This window comes from Calypte anna, chromosome 1, assembly GCF_003957555.1.
Source record: "Calypte anna isolate BGI_N300 chromosome 1, bCalAnn1_v1.p, whole genome shotgun sequence".
NCBI classification, from domain to species: domain Eukaryota; kingdom Metazoa; phylum Chordata; class Aves; order Apodiformes; family Trochilidae; genus Calypte; species Calypte anna.
The window spans coordinates 50,679,337-50,697,147 of NC_044244.1; the positions used below are offsets into that span (position 1 = coordinate 50,679,337).

General features: G+C 44.2%; 1 protein-coding gene across 8 annotated transcripts in view; it reads right to left on the minus strand.

Moving 5' to 3' along the window:
* Window positions 1-15,097, minus strand: part of ZC3H7B (zinc finger CCCH-type containing 7B) — a 52,871-nt gene extending 37,774 nt beyond the window's left edge. For 5 of the 8 annotated variants that reach the window (XM_030463207.1, XM_030462838.1, XM_030462914.1 and 2 more), the window contains exons 1-5: window positions 14,775-15,076; window positions 7,504-7,564; window positions 5,588-5,621; window positions 5,024-5,221; window positions 4,008-4,166 (exon numbers count right to left, since the gene is read on the minus strand). In XM_030463207.1, the coding sequence (XP_030319067.1) occupies window positions 4,008-4,166; window positions 5,024-5,221; window positions 5,588-5,621; window positions 7,504-7,556 (444 nt within the window). In that variant the 5' untranslated portion in view covers window positions 7,557-7,564; window positions 14,775-15,076. Of the gene's footprint in view, window positions 1-4,007; window positions 4,167-5,023; window positions 5,222-5,587; window positions 5,622-7,503; window positions 7,565-14,774 lie in introns of all 8 variants that reach the window. The other 3 variants (XM_030462995.1, XM_030463068.1, XM_030462764.1) reach the window with 3 other exon arrangements.
* Window positions 15,098-17,811: the final 2,714 nt, after the last annotated feature.

Below are 17,811 nucleotides of genomic sequence, written 5' to 3' on the forward strand. Positions count from 1 at the left end.
TTTGGCTTTGTGGCACACACAATGAAATAAACTGGACTGCAGTTATCCACACTGGGCTGTGCCATGGAGCCTCACCTGCAGACAGCAGCAGGTGGATAGTTGCCAGAGCAGCCCTAGGAGAGCACATGCAACCTAACCTCAAGTGCTCTTGTAATTCAGCTTTACTGAGATACTGAGGTTGCACCGAGACTTCTCTCTACACTCTTCTGATGCTGCAGAAAATCAGAATCAAGTTCTCTGCTTCCAAGAAAGCAAGGCTTCACAAGTCTTGATGGCAAGATGGCTGAAGGAGCTGCCAAGGCTGGCTGCTAGCAGTCCCTTTGCTGGGGGATGATAGTTTCCACAAAGTCCCCGTGTCTGGAAAGAAGGAGCCTGCATGCTTTTCTGCATGCACAGCCTGTATACTTTCCTTCTCCACCAGTCATAGAGCTAATAATCAGCTTGGCAGCAGACAGTATTCATTAGCCAGTTTTGCATGTTTCTTACTAAAGCTGAAAACAAGTCTCAGTTTCCAACTTGCTAGCTACAAGGCATTTTCACCATCTCTAGTTCTGGTTAAAAAGCCTCAGCTTAGTCAAGGAGATGCTTCTGCCTTCCCTGCCACATGCCATTAGCTTTCCCTGCTCTCTGCCCAGGCCCATTCACATACTGTCCTGAGTTTCAAAGTTCTGGAGGATGCTCCATTCCCCTGCATCATCCTCTCCAGAACTGCCTGGACTAACAACCTGGCACAACCTTCTTAAGTTATTTATCACAAACAGCTGTTTCCTTTGGCTTTCCTCTCGCTCTCTGCAAAAACACAGGAGTACACAGTTTCTTCAGAGAAAAAAAATACCTGCCCAGCCTACTGTGATATCCCTCCTTACTGTCCCCAGATCTCCTCCTCCATGTCCAATCTTGAAGCTGCTCTCTTCTCTCTACCTGTCATGCTGGTCTTTCCAGCCTCCTTCTCCATCCCTTTAATTTTAACCCCTCAGTAGCCACTGGTTCTTCCAGCCCACAGTATCAATAACTTTTCCTTTCAATTCAGTGTGCCACTTTCTGATGGTACTTGCTCCCCAGCACCCTCAACATTGGTCTTGTCATCATCTTGCAACCAAAGACAAAACCTGTATTTTCCATTTCCTCTTTGCTCTCCACCTTGAATCCCCCTCAGGATGCACCTTCTCCTGAAACTGTCCCAGACCCTTCAGAGATCTCTTCTTGGTCAAACCTCATGGTCATTGCTCCTTCCCCACTCTCTTTCACCTCTCACATCCTTCTAACACCAATCATGCTTTCACTGCTCTGTTTCCTTCTGATGATTCTGCCTTTCCAAATACTCCCTCAGGAGTCTCCTGAAGTCTGTCATTTTCTTGCTCCCTATGGAAAACTCACCAGAAGACCTCTGACATTGTTTCTTTTAATTGATTGCATACCTACCAGGCTTACCCTATACAACTCCATATGCCAAGGTAACTCCGAGATGTCTTCTCAGATTCCTGGGCAAGATCAAGAATGTATTTGTCTCTAGACTGCCTCTACGTGTCTTCCCAACAACACATAGCTAATTATTGCCCCCGTCTTCAGCAGGCCTGAAGTTTGAGAGTAGGGGGGTTATTTGTTCTTTGTCACCCTCAAAAACTTCCTTTAGCTTTAGCTTTCCTCAGCCAAGTGCCACCCCTGGGCACTTACTACCTCCCACCTAAAAGATGGGATGCTTAACAATGCATGCAACATGCTTTCCTCCCAACACCCTGAAAAAATGCCATGACTTATCAAAACAAGCATACCACTAGAGGACTATCAACCTCACCATGCTGAGAACCTCTGCAAACTATCAGCACGGAGATTCCAGAAACAAGCTAACTCTGCAAGACAGTGAGTCAACTGAGTGGTAGAGCCTTCATCACCAGAAGTTTTAATACATTCTCTGCTTTGACCACAGCAAAGTTCTTAGCTGTTCCAGCAATGCAAGCTGGAAGTACCCACGTGCTCCTGGGGCTTTGCAGCTGGTGTGATGGAAGCAAGAGTGAGATGATCAATAGCATCACTTGCCTTTGATGAAGGGAAGGCTTATGATCTCTGTTCATCAGGTAATAAGACAATGGGGAATGCTGATTTACACAACTGTGCTGTTTAGAATAGGGAATGCAGATCACTCGCTACAGAGTTTGTAAGGCTGAACTTTTCTGTCACAGAGAAGTTTGATAAAATGTTTGTAGACCACGATTATTGTAATGATAATAATGTGAGATAGGTAAATGTAAGTATTTGGTTAAAAAAAAATGCAATTAAGTGGCTCAACTGCAATGTGATATATAGTCAGATGTGGCTTTACATTAACACATATATTAGAAAGGTTTTTTTATTAAAGGATTTGTTTAAAAAACAGGTGTTTGGAACTCACTTAATGTGATACCTCTAATGAGTTTTGGTCACTTTTCTGCCAAGTCAAACAAACCAGAATTTACTAGCTATACAAAAGGAATAACTAACCATTAACAAGAGTTTCAAAGACTCATTCTGTAACAATAATAAGTTAGGTTTTTTTGCTGAAGTAGATGTATTTTGCTCGTAAATAGCATTAGCATGACAGACTGAAGCCAAATTGAGCAAAGACAACCAGTGCTCACTAAAATCTATCTACTCATAGTCTGGTTTCCTGTTCAACATTTGGCCTAAAAGAAAACTCAACAAAACCATTGTCAGGAAAGTATCTAGGGCTTACTATATGCAGATAGCCCCCTCTGCAAAAATTTGCACATCTGTGGACATAAAAATAGCTATGACATGTGATGTAAAGGACACCTTTGCATGTCTGAGAAGAAATAAAAAGGTTTACCAGGTTGCCTTAGCAATCACTAAGTAAAATGTGAGACACTTTTATCTAAACCAGGAAAAGTATACATGTTTTCTTCCAGTGCTCCAGCTCCCATTTGTCCCATTCTCCTAGTTATTCCCATTAGGCATATAAAACCAGATAATTAAAACAACCTTCTGGCCTTAATTCACATTTCGTTAGGGTAGGGTTTTACTCTTCAGAAATAGGTTACCAAACAGGTCACTAACCAGTGCCTATGGCTGGCACGTTCTGTAGAATGTAACTTGGACTGAAGAAACGTGTGAGGTCAAACATCTTTGAGTCAGACAGACAGAATTTCTGCGCATAAGCATGTAGCCCCATGCAGTGCTACAGGCTTGGGACAGAGTGGCTGAGAGCAGCCAGGCAGAAAGGGACCTGGGAGTCTGGATTGACAGGAAGCTGAACATGAGCCAGCAGTGTGCCCAGGTGGCCAAGAAGGCCAATGGCATCCTGGCCTGTATCAGGAACAGCGTGGCCAGCAGGACCAGGGAAAGGATTCTGCCCCTGTACTCAGCCCTGGTGAGGCCACACCTCGAGTCCTGTGTCCAGATCTGGGCCCCTCAGTTCAGGAAGGAGACTGAGGTCCTGAAGCAGGTACAAAGGAGGGCAATCAGGCTGGTGAAAGGACTCCAGCACAGATCCTGTGATGAGAGGCTGAGGGAGCTGGGGCTGTTCAGCCTGGAGAAGAGGAGTCTCAGGGGAGACCTCATCACTCTCTACCACTCACATCATCTACAACTACCTGAAAGGAGGTTGTAGCCAGGTTGGGGTCGGTCTCTTTACCCAGGCAACTATCAGCAAGACAAGAGGGCCTGGTCTCAAGTTGTGCCAGGGGAAGTTTAGGTTAAATATTAGAAAGAATTTCTTTACGGAGAGAGTGATCAAACACTGTAATGGGCTGCCCAGGGAAGTAGTGGATTTTCTGTCCCTGGAGATATTTAAAAAGAGACTGGATGTGGCACTCAGTGCCATGGTCTGGTAACCACAGTGGTAGTGGATCAAGGGTTGGACTTGATGATCTCAGAGGTCCCTTCCAACCCAGCCGATTCTATGATGTTCCCAAAAGCAGCCAAGCTTCCTCTTCTACTTTCCTCTGGCCTCACACTAAGCAGGAAGGTGGTGAGCCACAGAAATCAAGACAGGTTATATGTCAGAAACTTACATGTGGGAGGGACAGCAAACATCGGCTGTTGCACTCATATGCTTCTTTGTGTCTTCCAAGCTCATTTAAGGAGCGGGCTTTGCGGAAGAGCGCTCGGATGTTCTCCTTGTCAAGACTTAAAGCCTTCTCACTGTCTTCCAGTGCCTTCTCATAGGACCCCTGCATGGAAGAGACTGCCTTGAGTAAGCAGAGACATAGCAAACTAACCCTTCCTTCTGTCTGAATGCAAATGTTTTATCGCTCAGCAGAACACGGGAATATAAAAGGCAGCTGGAAATACATATATTACCTCCTACACAGACCAGAGTACAGACACACAAAACCTACAGTAATAGAACATTTTGTTAAGTCTTGCAAAACTCAAAACACTTCAAAGTCAGTGAATGCCAGAAGTAAGACTGCTTAAGCAGCCTATCCTGGCACCCCTTAGACTTTGGGGATGTGACATATGATAGCTTTTAATTATGTGACCACTTGCTAATTTTTTTCACAGGACTCAGTCTCATTACAAACAGGATGGACCTGCTCTGGGGTTGTGCCATAAAGGAAAGCTATTGGATTCCTTCAGAAAATGGAAGCATGCAGACATTTAGTGCCTAAATATTTCAGAATGCTTTTCCATGTGTGTGCTGAAAAGACCCAAAGTTTTCTCGTAGTCTTCCAGTGCCTTACTTGAGGATGCAGGAGCCTCCAGACCAATACTCAAACAGTATTCCACAGAAATATTAAGTACTGGAAGACACTGGCTCTTTGCAATCTCTAGGTAATACTAACTCCTGCATTTTCAGTACCCTATGCCTGGCCCTCTCTCCTTCACATTCTTCCTTTGGTGTTGCAAGATACAGTACGATAGTGGGGAGATATCAGAGTTTTCTGTGTGTCATCATCTCCCACAGTGTTGAGGAAGGGAGTGGATAAAATCAAATAAAACCCCTATTGACACCTTTTCCAACTGCACAGCACTGCAACCTTGATGTCCTCCCTGGTCCCTGGGGATGACTCAGGAAGGTGCTCACCATAGCAAAGTAGCAGGCAGCTCGGTTGACGTGCAGCTTGCAGAGGAGTTCCTTTGGGATGGTCACATCGTCGGAGGCTGCATAATCAGCCACGTTCAGTCCTTCTACATACTGTCCAAGTGAAAGCTTGAAATTCTTCTCTCGAAACAAATCATTGCCCTCTGCAAACAAGTTTCTCACAAGCTTCTGCAGAACGGCCTGAGTAGCAGGGAGAGAACAAATAGACTGAAGTAGATATCTAGAGACAAGAGAGGTTTCCCCACTTCCCATTCCTTTTCATATTCCAGCCCAGTAAGATTCTCCTGCCTTCCCGCCCTCCTTTAAAACATCAATCTTTTGGTAGAGGAGAAAATCCAGTCAAATCTCCTTCCTTCCTGAACACTCAGGTGTCTTCTCCTTTTCCTGAAAGCTGTCACTGTCAGAACCTTAAAGGTTTATGTAACAGACAAACTGTGACAGAGCATCCCATACTCTCCATTTCTAGTATGTTAACTAATGGCTGTGCAACAGAACAAATCTTGCTAACCAAAGAGTTCCCAGCTTGAAAAATAAATTCTTTATTACCTCATAATCTTCTTGTCTTAGGGGTAACGTGGACCTCAAAAAAAGAAGAGAAAATTCTCATGAAACAGGCAGTCCTACAAAGGCTTTTGTCTGATGAAGAAACCATCTTTCTGGTTCTGTGTTGATGATCTCAGTGAGCTGCTAAACAGTTGCTCACTTGAAATGCAGCTGGGACAAAGAAAACACAACTAAGGAGCAGTGGACTCAGTGACAGCCACAGTGGTGTCATAAAATGATCAGGTCCCAAAGGGATTTGAAACTAGAGAAATCTTATTTTCAGCTTTTATCTGCACATTCACAATCTTCTGTAGTGTGCCTTCAGCCAGCCACCTAAGAAAACCCCCAACTATCTCTGAGAAAGTACCATGAAAAACTGTCATAGAGAGCATACGCGTATTTTAAGTGCATCTGGCTCTAATGAGAGGCACCAGACTGGCATCCCAATAGCTCCTCTAATCATCTGTGCAACCAAAGACAGAGTGATAAATGAAATCGCTTTCCTCTGCATTAACTTACCCACATACCTTTAGGCCTACACAACAAAAATAAAGAGGACAATCCAAGTTTGGAATGCCATTAACTCCAGATGCCTTGGTCAAGGCTTCCAGGCTGTGTAACAAAACTGGAAGTGATAACCCCTAGCCCACAACAGCACTGAGACCTACATGAAAGGTTCCCTTCTTTAAATGCAACTATCCAGGTCATCCAGATTTGGATCACACGCATTTATTCTTTCTCTTTAAGGAGAAAACAAAAGGCTCTTGGAAATCCTTAGCATCTTTCATGGCCCTCCTCATCTTTGAAATAAAACATCATATGCATGATCTTATTGGTCAGAGAACAAACTTTTTTTAGAGTTCAACTAATCTAATCATCATCTGCTCCTTAAAATTAACTACAGGAAATGCCTTGTAAGAAACATTAAGGCTGCTTAATTGGACTACCCCTTTCACATCAAAAGAAGCCAACAAATGACACTGCCTGGCCTGGTTTAGATTTTAAGATATGCTCCAGAAACACGAACAACACTCTGTATTTCTAAATTCTTTTCTTTATAATAAATAAACCTCACAATTGCCTCTCTGAAACTGGATTCTCAGTCTCATTTAGTCTCAGTCTGGGGCAAATACATCACTGTCCTGTCACAGGATATCAATATGCAACATGGAAGATTTGTCTTATTTTCCTGTTGTAGATGCACAGATTTCAGCCATAGTAACCGCAGGACTCAAAACTGACCCTAAGATACCCAATACAATCTCATTACAATCTTGCTTCCTTACTCACCTGGAAACTGGACCTAAGTCTGAGGCCTTTGCTAACTCAAGGCCCAGAGGGAAAAAAACCCTACTATACTTTGTAAGGACACATTTGGACTTGTAGCTGCCCCGTGAGCAACCACCTCAAGCTCTAGAAGGCCACATAAATGTCCACAGAAGAGTGGCCTGAGGCATCTACCAAGTTGGAGACTGTAAAAGAGCACAGGGTCATCTACATCTACATATAGGCACTATATGGGGCACCTGGCAAGTAGTTTACTCTGCTTCCCACACCTACAAAAGAGAAATACTACCCCCTTCCTAAGAAAGGTGGCATAACATTGTTGAGAGAGCACTCTGAGATCTTCACGCTGAAAATAAAATAGGTCCAATTACCATTTACATTATGCTGACTGTAAAGATCATCCTAAAACTGCAGTGAAGGGCAAAACCCAATGAAATTAAAATTACACACTTTTAAGTTTAGAGAGATGGCTGGACAAGAAGCACCCTGAAGAACCACACTGAAACTCTTTAGGACCAGTATTTCTTCCCCATTCAGCAGACCCAAACTGGTGTACTGAAAGAGCTCAGTTTCTGCAGTCCTTGATACAACTGCCTCCAAAGGCCCAGGAAACAATAACGTTGTCCACTTACTGAATGAACTGAAGTCCTTTCTCTATTTCTTGTTTTCTCTTCTGTCTCTCCATTATAGTTGCTGCAGAGTAAGAAGAAAAAAAAAAAAAAAAAAAAAAAAAAGCAAAACACAGGATGAGTCATTATAGGTCTGGCTGGCAATTAAGCAGCACAGTATTTTGCATGTGCCTGAATTTACTACTAACAAAATGTTCTAGACCAGATGGCCTGAACACCAAAGTCCATGATTTATCCACACAGCAGACACAGGACAGCAAGTGGCTCAGTACCAAGGGCCTGCTTTTTCTCACATGCCACTGCCAGGATACATGGGCAAGAAAGAATTACTTCAACTTGAGCTCTCTATTTAGACTGCCAGTAAATATAGCAATGGAAACCAACTGCAATCATGACTGCCTTCTAAGAAAAAAAAAAAAAAAGTCATTATTTCCCCTGCACTGTCAGTCATTTCAGGAATTTGTGATAAGATATTCTGAGTACTGTTTAGCTGGGACAGATTAGAAGTGGTTTACCACATAACATATGAAACAAGCAATCTATGTAAGGTGTCTAGAGGCATATCACAGAGAAAGATGCAGAGAAAGAAGATCATTGCTTACTGTGGTCCAGAGGAAACATGATGAACCTAAGTGATCTAAATTTCCTGCTGAAAATCAGCAGACAAGAGCAGCAGAGACTTAGGAACAGTATTTTGGAGAGGAGATGGGGCTCCATCCTGCAGTGTTTTGAAGTGGGGTGGGCAGCACCTGAGGACTACTCCAGCAAGTTACCCCCACCTAGTCAGGGACACAAATGAGTACAGTCATTTGTCTGAGTTTGACCAAATCCAGTCTGGGTCTCTGCAAGTGCAGACAAGTAATGAGTACAATTACGAGTACCTTCTTGGGGTAATGTCCCTTTCCTTAACTAAAATGGGTTTGAATCACACCATTAGATACATAAGCTTGACCCTCTTCATCTTCTAAGGAGCAAATAATGAAATGGCTCCTCCCTGACCTCTCTGCAAGGTAGTGGAGGATCTGACACACAAGGAAAGATTAAAGGGAAGAAGAGATGACACTGTGGCAAAACAAAGTTGCTGGTGACAGCAAATTTCCCAGCCTGCCATCAACCAGCTGTGATCACAAACAATGCTCAGCATTTGAGGAATGGTAACTTGGGGACAAAAGCAGCAAAGTACAGAAACACAGAGATGAGATGAAGCTGAAGAGACTGTGCCCAGAACCACCTCTGAAGAGAGCACAAGAAATAATAATGAGGAATCAGGAAGAAAGAAGAAAACTTAACAAGGAGACTGTGAGGTTAATATGATCACCAACACTACAGGCAAACAGGCTTGAGAGACAGAAAAAGAGATTAAGTCCATTTATTTTACATTTCTCCTTTCACGAAATTCTGCAAAGACAGTAGTAGTAAGAGAGAATGGTTGAGGTAAAGATGAGCAGTGGGAGCCATTTCCACACAGGCAGTAGTAAAAACCACAAAAGGGGACAGAGCAACCCCAGAGCACTGTAATAGAGAACTCTGAGGACCACCAGAGACAAGACTGGGGAAGAGCCACCATGGGAAATGATAGAGATGAATTAGAGGAGGTGAAAGACCAAGGGGGCCCTCACATATGCTGATGGGGGAAAGGACAGGGAAGAATGAGAAATTTTTAGCTGTCTGGGCTCTAAGTGTACTAACAGGCTTTAAATGGTGCAAACACCCTCACCTCGGACCTTCACCCACTCACCTTCTGCCCATGGTTCAGGAATTCCATTTAAGATCAGGTCTAGGCACACTGCCTCATCTGAGCCATAATGTAGGTGCACCTGTCCTTAGTTGTATCTCCACAATGAATCTTGGACCCACACTGTAGGCAGCTTGTCTCCAGTTCTGTCTCTGGTACCATCTGCTATAGCTCAACTTGCTGGGTAGACCCTGGACCCACCTAACCATCTCATCTTCTCTGTGACTGTTGATGCACTCCTGATACCAGCATCTTGTTCTGCCTGCCCTGTTCAGATACAGTGGGACTGTACTCTACCTAATGAGGGCACTTCTTGGTGGCTGTCATCACCTTCGGCTCCTAGCTTGTCCTCCCTGGAGAAACAGCCCTGCTCTTGCTGCTCCCTGACAGGACCCACGCTGGAGAGAAAATAAATCAGGGAAGGAAAGGGGTACCACACAAAACAGATCTTTTGAAAAGGCAGATTGTGGGAAACTATGGGGAGAACAGCTGAACGCTGGCTGGTCAACACAAAGTTAATGGCTGCACTCCAGAAAAGCTGTGGCATACCTTCACAGTTGTGCACATCCACAAAACAGATCATCGCCTTGAAAAGCTTCTGAGCAGCTCACTTCAACCTCTGCTTCTGAGCTCAACTCTTAAAATACTACTGTGAGGACTGAAAAGGAGATCAGTACCTGTTCTCACGGCTACCCTGACCCTACTGCTAGGATACATATCCTACACAGCAGGATGTGGGTAGTGTTACAAGGAGAACTGGTTACTGTTGCTTGCTCACAGAAAAGGGCATTTAAACATTTCTGACCAAAAGATGGACCAGAGCCAAAGGACTATAGCGAAAGGCTCCAGAATGCCTCTTTCTTACAACTCCTCTTGCATCCTGCAACCCCCCTGCTGCTTCTTCTCTTGAGCCACCATTGCAACCACATCTCCATCCTTGCTTCATGTGGATGGCTGACCAACCTACTGCGTCTAAGTCCCAAAATACATAGCCACAGTTTTGATCCTTGCTACAAAACCCTCATTTAAAAAAAACAACCTCTCTGCCCAGCGTGCTGTTTCATCAGTACTACAATCATCTTCCATAGTGACTGGTCTTCAAACCAAGGCCTTCCATTGCCTTCTTTAGACATGCATCACAGGACTGATCTCCCCTCCAGACTGTTGCTCCCTGATACTGCCCCACATTCCTCTCTCCATGCAAGTGGGTGATCAGCTTCCTCTGCTAGGGCTCCTTGAACCTTCACAACTTTGTCACAACTTTGCAGGTAAGACTCAACTCCTCATGGCAACACCCTCAAAATGCTCACCACATAATGCTGCCCTAAACAATTTCTTTCACATCTCTGAGTAACAACCACCTCTGCCTTTCAATCTGACTCCATACCAGCATCCTCTTCAGTGCTGAGCAGACCTCACCCCAGTCCTGCCTGCCCCATTGCTGCTACCATCCTGACTCCTCTTTTTGCTCCTTGTACCTCCTCCCCTGCAACCTCTCCATCAAACTCGAGGAACTTCTGTCTCCCTTCATTGTCCCAGCATCTTCACCATGTCTCATCCAACCCCCTGGACGAAGCCACACACTCATTACAACAGAAAACCCAAGACACTGCAAGCCACCCGTAGGTGCAATAATTCAGTTCTGCTGCACACCATACCATAGCTGATACATAATTAATTTTAAGCACAGAGCCTACCTAGCTTTTGGTTTTTTAGTCTTTTAAATATTTTTAGAAACACACTAGAAAAGATTTCATGAAGCAGTGTGCCTAAACATCCTTTTTTTTTTTCCCTCGCCAAAACTTGTTTGTCCAGACTTGTCTGCTCAAACCACCAGCAGAATTTGATTTCTTAGTACTTATAACCCCATTGCAAAGCTCTTGTCTTTTGGTCAAGAGATGGTTATCCTCTCTGCTCCAGCTTTCAGAGAGAGCTTTATTCACAGTTTCTCAATGAGTTGCAAACAATTTGCCATACATAAATAATGTACATCAGAAAGACAATTTTTCTTTCCTTCAGAAGGAAGCATCAGTCAGTAAAAAAGAGTGACTCAATCACAAACTGCGTAGATTCACTCTATGAGACACTACAAGATGAATGGAAAGACTTTAATTTACTTATCAAGGACTGGGTGTTATTCCCAACCTAGAGCTGAATTTGGGCAAAGCTTTTCATATTATATTTCTGGGATGGCAATGACTTCACACTTGACCGACTTCCAGGCTTTGACTGTAACATTTCAGCCAGAAATAAGCACACCGAGATGCAAGTGGCAGGTTGTACAGCTGAGACAGGAGCTCAGCCCCAGGCTGCATGTGCTCTCCTCCAGGCAAAAAGCTTCAGGATGCACTGGTCTGCAACAGGGAGTCTTGCACTGGCTGCAGTTCAGCCACCTCGGTGGTGCAGCAGAGGAGGTAACTGGGCTCACGCCAAGCAGGGGACAAGCCACACAGCCCGTGACAAACACAGGTCCCCACTCACTCCCATGGCTGCTCTCTGCCATGCCCTGATCCCTGGGTTTCAACACTTCCCATAGCTAACAACTTTTGAGGTCACCACCACCAGGCTGTTGATGGATATAGAATTAAACTTACATATTTTTGTTGTAATTGTGAATCTGCTTTATATAATGTATACTGAAATGAAATTGTATTTTATGAAATAATGTGCTGTATGAAATCCTCAGTCTTGGGTAAATAACCACAAAACTATCAGTCAGCATCCTGGAGATTGAGATAAATCCTGAAGACTCTTCTTACACTGAACAATAAGATGTTGATTTGGGCTCATCTAAGCTCTGTACAGGCCTTTTGCATATAAATAGATAGCAAGCTCAGGGAGCTAAGAACCTTGTAAATGGAAATTGGCTAAGACCAGCTAGACTTGCTGCCCAACATTATGCATGTGTTGGAGAAGGAATTAAAAAAAGGACATCACAAAAAGACCACTGAAGACTCCCCTTCCCCCAGCTAAGAATGCAAATATTAATATTACTTCACTGAAATCAGATAAATATTACCATTAGTTCTAGGGAATGTGATGTCTATCACAACGAGTTTTATACATATGTTTTATACATATACATATTAGTACAATATAAGTCATGCCTGTAGTTACTCATGTCATGCATGACTTTGAGAACTCCCCTGTGTATCCAGCACTGCAATAAAGAATGCCTGTGTTCTAAAACTTAAAGGTGTTAGAGGGTTCTTTCAGTCCACCCCATACGACAGCTATGTCTCTCTACCCCAGGGTGTCTCCATGGTTGTTCTCCCAAACCTGGCACCTTGCTAGTCCCGCTCCTGCCCCATGGCAGGGTTCTACCAGCTTCACCCAGGAATACCTCCAGGAAATGCAGGATGAAACAGGAATGACCCCCTCACCCCAGCTGAAAATAAAAGCATCATCAGGTGTTTCCACCGGAAAGTGATGGAGGCAGTGGCCAAAGCCTCAAGAGACCAAACTGGCCCCCCATCACCCCATTTTCTGCTCTCTCTGATGCCAAAAAGGACAGGACATCATGACCAACAGAAGGGGCACCTTGCTAAGCTTATCTTGATATTAATGTCTCAGGGACCTCAAGGGAGGTTGGAGTGAGGAGGGAAACAGCATCTTCTCCTTAGTAAACTGTGAAAGGACCAGAGGGAGTGGATGTCGGCGGCACCAGGGGAGGTTTAGGCTGAATATTAGGAAATATTTTTCCACTGAGAGGGCTGTCAGGCATTGGAATGGCTTGCCCAGGACAGTGGTGGAGTCACCACCCCTGGAGGCATTTAAAAGGCATTTGAACCTGGTCCTGGGGGATGCAGTTTAGTAGTTAAATTATGGTGTTGGTCAGAGGTTGGACTGGATGATCTTGGAGGTCTCTTCCAAACTAAACATTCTGTGATTTTGTGTTTGGAGCCACAGAAGCAGACTCCACATCACCGGTGGCAGAGGACAACGAGTCCTCCAAACTTACCGGGAATACCCCCAGGGCACTTTCAGTATCCACAGGGGGCAGGTCTCACAGGTAGCATAGAACAAGGAGTAGTTCAGCTTACTGGGGAGGGACCCCTTCTCACGAAAGAACTCGCCAGGCAAGTACTTATCGGTGTATTCGAGAGGTCAGACAGCTGTCCATTTTCTACGTTTAAAGAGAAGCCCTGCACTATCAGGAAGGTGTTGCTTGGATTTGTGGGAGTCCTCCGCTGTGCACGAACCTGCAGTAAACAACGAACGTCTCCTTCCTAAATGTGGTTTCAACTTAAAACGCTGACAGCCGCAGCCTCGCACCCCATATGTTAGCACCGTTTCCTGCAGCCACCCCATGCGTAACACCTCTATCTGCCGTGGGCCACCCCGGCTTCTGCCCGAGGGGCACCGCATTGCGGCCGGGCCATGACAAGGGGGGGGACGCTGCCCGTCCCTCGGCCATTTGCTCTTGGTTTCGTGCCCGACGAGCTCGCCCTTCCCCTCTATCTCTTTAAAAATTACATCCCGGGGACAGTTCCCAGACGGGTGGAGCTGGAGCTCCTGCTCGCTTCCTCTCCCCACCCCCAGTACTAGGCCACCGATCCCCGGCCTTGCGTAGCGGCCGCCGCCGATAAAAGCGCCGCCTTTCCCGGACAGGGCGGTGAGGGGCAGGCGGCGCCTCCAGCACTCCACGCGGCTCGGCCGGACGCCGGCAACCCGGCATCCCTTCCCCTCCCCCATCGGGTCCTGCTCAGGGGGGATGGTCTCCCCCGGCAGGAGATACCCAGGCTTCCCTGAGAAAAGGAATAGAAACTAAAACATGGTCTTCCTCCCTTCCCACCCCCCATCCACGTCTCTGAGTGTCTGAGACACGACTTCATCGAAGGGGGAAAAAAAAAATTAAAAAAGCTGACCTAACCTGCCACCCGGAAACTGTCTAAAGCATTAAAAAATTCTGACCAAAAAACGAAAAACAAAATCCGAACCCCCCCAAAAAACAAGAATTAAAACAAACCCCACAACCTTCTTATTTGATAAACTTTACAAGCCCCTACGGAAGGTGCATCCGAAAATCTATTCCACAAGGGCTTCTCTGCTGCTTCATGAGGTTTATACCAAACAAGAGGGGGAAACTGCAGCCTAAACACGGATCTGAACACAGCTCTCAAATCTACAAACCGCAAACAAGCACAAACGCAATTAATACTAAGTTTTTCATACAAACCCAGGGGCTTCTCCTCTGGCTATTCACTTTTAGACTACCATCACATTTTTTTCCAGGGGGTGGGATTAGGATCTCTGACAATTATGTTTTTTGCAAACCCCACATTTTTGGCGGAAGAGGGGTTTACCTTCAAAATCTCACCCATATTATTTTTCGCCCCTTTTTTTTTTTTTTTTTTTAATTTGCAATTACACAACGTTTCATCCATGCAGTTACCATCTGAAACCTTTATTTTCTAATGAAGCAACATCCAGATTTTCTTGTTTCCCAAGTCCACCCCTTTCTACATACACAAACGCACATAACAGAATTGGTTCAAGACAAAAAACGATCCCCCCAAAATAACAAGGAAGGACTCACCTCTCCTTGGGTCTTCCCACACACACTATGTATAAACTTTCCTTGATAAATGGTATTGTATTACTAGAAATATTATTAATGTATTATTACTAGAAGTAATAATAATAGTAAGTGCTATTTAATTATAGAAGGCAGCATTCTGCTTCTGGATCGGCTGCCCCTGCAGCTCCCTCCATGTGCCTCCTGATCTCTTTACTTTCATTTCCAGGTCTCGCTCGCTCGCTCGCTGCTCTCAGCTGCACCAGCGAGAGAAAATGCCTCCCTGCATATCCTCTGGGCCCTAGAGGCTACAGCTTCCCATTACAAAAATTCACAGATCTTTCCCTTGTGGTTGGTTTAGGGATTCTTTAAGGTGAATTGGGGTTAAAAAAAAAAAAAAAAAAATCAGAGAAACGAAAGCGCTGAAGCTATCGAGGCTCGGTTCTTATTGTAATGCAACATTTTTTTTTTTTCTTTCTTCCTGGTTGTCTTTGCTGATACATAAAATACTGCCCTAAGACAGGAAAGCTGCCTCTACAGAGTGATTGCATGCAAGGAAAGTGCAGTAATCAACTGAATCACGAGACACTGGCATTATCACATACGTGAAGCAGCGACCTTTTTGCCCACCCATATATGTTTGCTGGAAGGGGGCCAGAGCCATGGCTCACGGCAGAGCAATTATCTGCTCCAGGCAGACCTCACACCGCTGCTCAGAGGGTTCCTTGTACATAAGATCATGTGAAAACATAAATATTTGGGAGGAAAGGAATATGCAGTGTATGGATATGTAACATTATTATTGTTGTTGTTATAATTATCACTATATTGATTATTATACAATATACATGTATATATTATCTATGCATATGCATATATGTTTATATATTCATATATGGATATACAAGTTTCAGCCCTTTCTTAGAAACAGATTTTTGGCTTGTTTTCCTCCCAAATCCCTCAGTATTTCCAGAGAGTGGACTGAATCCCATGTGGACAGAGCACTGGAAACAGAGATGCAGACTGGAAGCAGGGGCCCAGGACATGATATTCTGTGGCAGGAAATGGTTGTGAAAACCGAGGTGCAAAGACCACCTCAGATGGGGGGTTTATCCATTCCTGCCTCGCTGCACTACCACAGACTCCAGATAACCCTCTGAAATGAGTTTTCTACTTGGCTACCAGTCCAGCCTCGCCGATAGGATGGGTTTTCCTCTCCCTAAAGGATTCTGGATGTCAGATCATAATTTCCAGACTGACTCTGGTTTAAAGTGTCAGCTGTTTCCCAGTGTAATCAGTGACATGTTTACTGCTTGGTTTCTCACTTCCTTATTTACAGTGACCCAAAGGAGTGTGACACAGTGCTCTGCAGCTAAGCAGCTCTGACAAGATTCAGAGGCAGGTAGGTGTCAAGCTGAATATACTATATCTGTTTAATATTCAAAAACACGCTGATCAGAAATAGAAAGACTTTGTTATATTGAGTAGGACTGGCTTTTGGCAGCTCTGTCAAGCCAATAAACAGATAATTTATGAAATACAGGGTGTGAATTGTATAAGGTACTATATGACACAGAAGAACACCATCTTACTTCTTGATATTTAATCAAAATGTACTTTTTTTTTTTTTTTAGATATTCATTATGATCCAAAGATTGCTGTTATTTGTGGATAGGGCAAAGATTATTTTATTTATCTATTCAGCTGATTAATTACACCTTATTTTTAGGCAATGACACCCTGAGAATGCATACAGTCTAACCAAGCTGTGCCTTTGCTGAAGAAGCTGCTGGGCAAAAGGCACATGAAATGCCACCACCCCAGTCGAGGGGTGGCTTTGGGTGGAGGAGAGATGGAGCAGGCCTGGTGGTGGAAAGCAAACAGGGGGAGACTTGACACGTGAGGTCAGATAGGGAGGGCAGCCCCGAGGAGCATTAAGCATCATATGAGTCACAGAGCCCAATCCTGCTGTCAGAGCTGCACCTCTGAAAGGCACAACAGCACAGCTGGACAAGAAGAGGGCTTGGGAGGAGTTGAGGGGAAAGAGGAACACCACCAAAATCTTCATGCAATCAAGAGTTATACTGAAATAAGCACTATTGTTTAATTCAAGAAGATTTATTTGCAAGACTGGAATTTCCCCACTGAATCATGTCACACTGTGCTTTCCTCTGGCCCAATTTCCTCTGCCCACAAGGCTGAGAGGTGTTCTGCAAGGTCATGATCCAGCACATGCCACTCCTCTCATGAAATAATGTCTTTCCTTATCAGCTAGCATTAAGATTTTCACAGTTTGCAAGCAGGGTTTTCTAGGTCTGGTGTGGAGGTAATGAGTAGAGTCAAAATGCTGCCAATCCCTGCTATGAACTAGTTACAGTGTTGTAAGAATTACTTTGATTTCTAAAGCTATTATTTTAGGGAGAATGGACCTATAGATTTATGCTACACTGGCACAATACAGCTTCATTCCAATATATCTGCATCCACGGTTTATTCACAGCTTTATTCACAGAGTTTATTCTCACCAGAACTCTTCTGACCTGGTTAACTAGCCAATATTTGGGGAAAAAACAGAGAAAGGAATCAGATGTATTTAATACGATCCTGTTTGTTCCTAAAGATCACGAGGAACTAACAAGTACCAAATTCATAGCTCATATTTTCCAAGTTCAAGCTCCTTCTCAAGATCACACTCATCTGCCCTGTGCTTTCTGGCAGCTTTATGCTTCTCACTACATCATTAATCTAGTTCGTGCCTCAGCTTAATTTTTTTTTTTTTTGTTGCAAGAGAGTCCCCTTACTATTTATGAGTTAGCATTTGCTCAAGTTTTCTATCTAGTTGCTGCACTGGTTTATGACTTTTATTCTTTCAGCTGTCATGCTCCATAAAGAAACTTAATTGCTTTTTGTATTCCTACAGAATGAAGAAGGTTTACCATGCCCTTCAACATCAACACTTCCAGGTCACACTGGAAGAATTGCTGACATTTTTTTTTGGGGTCCACATAGACTTTGAATATTGTTATTTAAAGTCACAATTGGCAGAATTGTGAAGGAA